The following is a 4,229-nucleotide window of genomic DNA, read 5'->3' on the forward strand; positions in this document are numbered from 1 at the left end:
CAAGACCAATCACTGAAAGTTGATCACATATAGTTTTGAATTTATATCCGTAGTTGAACACCGTAAAATTTCCTTTACGAAGCTGACAAAGGGAATCATGGAGTATATGTGAACACACCAAATAGTTGGATGATTGATTTCAATTTAAAACCTACCCAATATGAATAAGGAATGTAATTATTCAATTTAAAATATGATGACTATTTAAAAAAATTGGAGATATAGTGCAACTATGTAGGATGTTTTCGATAATTCGCCCTAAAAGTTACATCTTATTTAAAAGATTGAGAACATATTAATTCGTACATGTTAAATGATTCTGGGACGTTGGAATAATTTGTTAGGGTTGACATTCCATTAACCCATGTGAGATCATAAGCCCTGCACTTCTCTTCCCATTATCCCATATGCATTAGGATACATAAATATTATAACATCTACCAATACCATTTATATCATTTAAATAAAATCGTAGCATTTAAATAAACTTTTTTTATCAATATTTCAAACCACATTTAGTGAAATCTTAAATACACAGACTTGTTAAAGGATATAAAATTGAGGTTACATGATTAATATTCCGTTCATGTTACCATCTCGATGGTTGATCGGTACGTACATACATAGGGATTACTTCTTCTCAATCATTACCAATAATACAAACCCCCAAACCTACAAACCTGGATTATGTAATCAATTCAATTGATATAAATAACCGATCAACGGTTGGGTATACACACTATACCAATTCATAATAACTTCATCATGGTCACCAAACTAGCTATCCCAGTCTTGATTTTCCTCTTCTTCCAGTACTCATATTCAGCAAAGGTAACATATAACGTCCTAAGTTTTGGAGCCAAAGCAAATGGCCGCTTAGACTCAAGAAGTGCATTCCTAAAAGCATGGGGTTTGGCCTGTAGTACAACAAATCCCGCCATCATCTATGTACCCATTGGCAGGTACTTGATTGGTTCTGCAATCACATTCTCCGGCCAAGCATGTAAGAGCAAAGCCATCACGATGAAGATAGATGGTACTTTGGTGGCTCCCTCAACCTATAATGCAATAGGCAACGCCCAAATTTGGATTAAGTTTTACCGGACTAACCATGTTACAATCTCCGGTGGAACCCTTGATGCCCAAGGTTCTTCTCTATGGGCCTGCAAATCCTCTGGAAAGACATGTCCTAAAGGAGCTACGGTTCGTACTATTATGCTTGCATGCACCCCTTATAAACTTTGATGTTGATTTTAACTTCCTTTCTAAGATTATTTATATATCATTAATCTTGCAGACACTTGGCATCTACCATTCCCAGAACATAGTGATCCGTAATTTAAGGTCATTAAACAGCCAAATGTTCCACATCCTGCTATATGCATGCACCAATGCCAAGCTACAAGGGGTGAGCGTCTCAGCACCCAGGCTCAGCCCTAACACAGACGGTATCCATTTATCATCTTCCACTGGCGTCACCATCTTGAACTCTAAGATCTCTACAGGGGACGACTGCATCTCCATTGGCCCCGGCAGCTCTAATGTCTGGATAGAGAAGGTGGTTTGTGGCCCCGGTCATGGCATCAGGTACATGAGTACTTTTTAACAACTATGTTTTTGTTTTAAACTATGATATTGCTTTTCTCCTAAGTGTGTTTGTGTATGTGTTAATTAGTTGTGTTATGTGGATGCAGCATCGGGAGTCTAGGTTGGGACGTTGTAGAAGCCGGTGTTCAGAATGTTACTGTAAAAACCGCAACATTTATAGGTAGTGACAATGGTTTAAGGATAAAGACATGGGCAAGACGTAGCAATGGATTCGTGAAGGATGTTGTTTTCCAGCATGCAAGTATGGTGAACGTAAAAAATCCGATACTAATAGATGCAAATTACTGCCCAAACAATGAGAATTGCCCGAATCAGGTTTCAGGAGTAAAGATCAGCAACGTGCTGTACGAGGATGTACATGGAACATCAGCAACACGGGTGGCAGTGAAATTTGATTGTAGAAAGGGGAAGCCATGCACTAATATTAGACTAAAGGATGTTAACCTCAAATATGGGGGTCAACCAGCAGTGTCCTCTTGCTCCTATGCTGCTGGCACTGCTTCTGGATTACTTCAACCAACAAGTTGTCTCTAATTAAAGTACTCGTTTGAGGCTAATTTTTTAGGCAATCTTATTCGGGACTTTTATACATCCGAATTAGCAGACAACAAAAAGATTGGACTTCCAACTCTAAAATTAGTTGAAGCACGAGAATTTCTGATAGACACTCAAACTCGTGTTTGATACATCCGAACAAGCAGACACCTTTTTCTCTTTTTGTGGTAGATCTAGTTGTTAATTATTGAACAAAGCATCAGAGAGACGATCGATTGTGTACATAGATCGTGTAAAATAGGATAATTTGTTATTTCGTATTTGTTGTAACTTGTACTTTATATATTCTTCAATATACAACATGGGTACCAATCCATTTGCGATTTCTCTCTCTTCCCTACTGTTGCCATTGGCGGCCAATAACTCCACCACAGATGCATGCTTCTGTTCCGCTAATGTTGCCACTCTACTTCATATTCTATAATTAAGCTATCGTCTTCTAATTATTTTGTTGCGGCACAATCAGGTTCTGCGACTCGTTGCCTATCAGAAACTCACAAGTTACGCGCATGGTACTGTTAGCTCTCCGGAACCCACCGTTGATGCTTAGAGACGGTCCAAGCCGATTTGAGACCCGGGGCAAAAAAAAGGACCCTCGTAATGATTTTTTTGTTAATGAAGTATGGCACCTGGGAAAATTTTATTAAATTAAAAAATTAATACAATAATAATCTTTATGCAATACTACTTACTTTACTTTTGTGACGTGCATTTCGTTTCAAGGTCTACAATTAGTACAATTAAATAAATAAAGTTTGCAATTGCAAATTAAATAAATAAAGTTTGCAATTGCAAAGTCTCTAAAAGAAATACATAGAGCATGCACATTGCTTATAAATTTCACTAAAAAAACAAATTTTAAATCATATTTATTGAACTCTAGCAAAAGTACTTAGTTGGTGCTTACTCAAATGGTCATGGCAGATCCTCAAATCATGGTGCTTACTCAAATGGTCATGGCGAATCTAGGATTTAAACTTACGGGTGTCCAATTTAATTACATAACTAAAATGACAAATAATTTTTTTTGGAACGGCAAATAATTAATTTTCTCTTTTCAGTGGGATTGAACCCAGGACCTCCTAGTTAGTTGTTAGTTTAGAACATCAATGTTAGCCAAGTGCGCTAGCCTCAACATGTAAAGGTAGCAGAAATGAATGTTGTTCCGAAAGCCAACTCTACAGGTCACCTATAAAACATCTGTGACTTAATCTCAATCTATTGCTCATGGTACCCAAAATACCCCTAACTCAAACTTGGTCAAAGTCAAAAACAATCAACGGTCAAAAGTCAAAGACAACTCCAGCTGGTCGCCACATTGTGGCCATCCATGGCCATGCCACGGTACAAAACAATAAAACAGTTGCCTCTAGCCCAGTCACCACACAGTGGGCACTGGGTTTCAAACATCTTAATTGGTTAAGTCGTTTTCTTCGATTCTAAGAGTTCTACAGCTCATATATGGTCCGTTCTATGGTCTAAATGAATAAAGTTTCTAACTTTATCCCTTAAGAGCTTCCATGACGCAAAGATCTCACCCTAAGGTTCAAAATGGGCAGAAACACACAATGGCTTAATCATTAAGCACATAATCTTAAAGATCTCATGACCAACGATTCCAGAAGGGTTCATGTACCAAAAATATTATAAAAAACCATGCTTTCTAGATATGCATGTCCAATGCGTGTCTTGAACTCCTAATAGGTTAAAACTAGGGTTTAATGACCAAAACTCCATGCATGACACCAAAACTCATTTATAAATCAAATCTAAGACACCAAATACCTTATTTGACATGTAGATTCATAAAGTTGCAAACTTTATGAGATCCCACCACTCAAATCCATCAAGATATGAAGAAAAGGGACAAAATCAAGAGATCTAGTAACATGGAAAAGAAAAGGTTGGATCTTAATAAATTACCAATGTTTAGGAGATGTGCTACCTGAAGAAAATGATGATTGCTAAGTAAATACTATACCAAGGGCTTCCTTCTCCTTAAAAAATCACCAAAAAGCACCAAGAACGAGCTCACAACTTCAACGAAGGCTAGGGTTAGGGTTTTT

The 4,229-nt window shown here is 37.4% G+C and overlaps 1 protein-coding gene across 1 annotated transcript; it reads left to right on the plus strand.

Moving 5' to 3' along the window:
- The first annotated feature begins 667 nt into the window (after positions 1-667).
- Positions 668-2,450, plus strand: LOC128126606 (polygalacturonase-like). Its single transcript, XM_052764444.1, has 3 exons — positions 668-1,203; positions 1,298-1,587; positions 1,695-2,450. The coding sequence occupies exons 1-3, from the start codon at positions 766-768 to the stop codon at positions 2,140-2,142; spliced, it is 1,176 nt and encodes a 391-aa protein (XP_052620404.1). The 5' UTR covers positions 668-765; the 3' UTR covers positions 2,143-2,450.
- The last annotated feature ends 1,779 nt before the right edge of the window (positions 2,451-4,229 follow it).

This window comes from Lactuca sativa, chromosome 6 (assembly GCF_002870075.4).
Source record: "Lactuca sativa cultivar Salinas chromosome 6, Lsat_Salinas_v11, whole genome shotgun sequence".
Classification (NCBI taxonomy): domain Eukaryota; kingdom Viridiplantae; phylum Streptophyta; class Magnoliopsida; order Asterales; family Asteraceae; genus Lactuca; species Lactuca sativa.

Coding starts and splice junctions, on each gene's coding strand:
- LOC128126606 (XM_052764444.1), top strand. CDS start 766: ATGGTCACCAAACTAGCTATCCCAGTCTTGATTTTCCTCTTCTTCCAG. Junction 1,204..1,297: donor CATGTCCTAAAGGAGCTACG/GTTCGTACTATT, acceptor TTAATCTTGCAG/ACACTTGGCATCTACCATTC. Junction 1,588..1,694: donor GGCCCCGGTCATGGCATCAG/GTACATGAGTAC, acceptor ATGTGGATGCAG/CATCGGGAGTCTAGGTTGGG.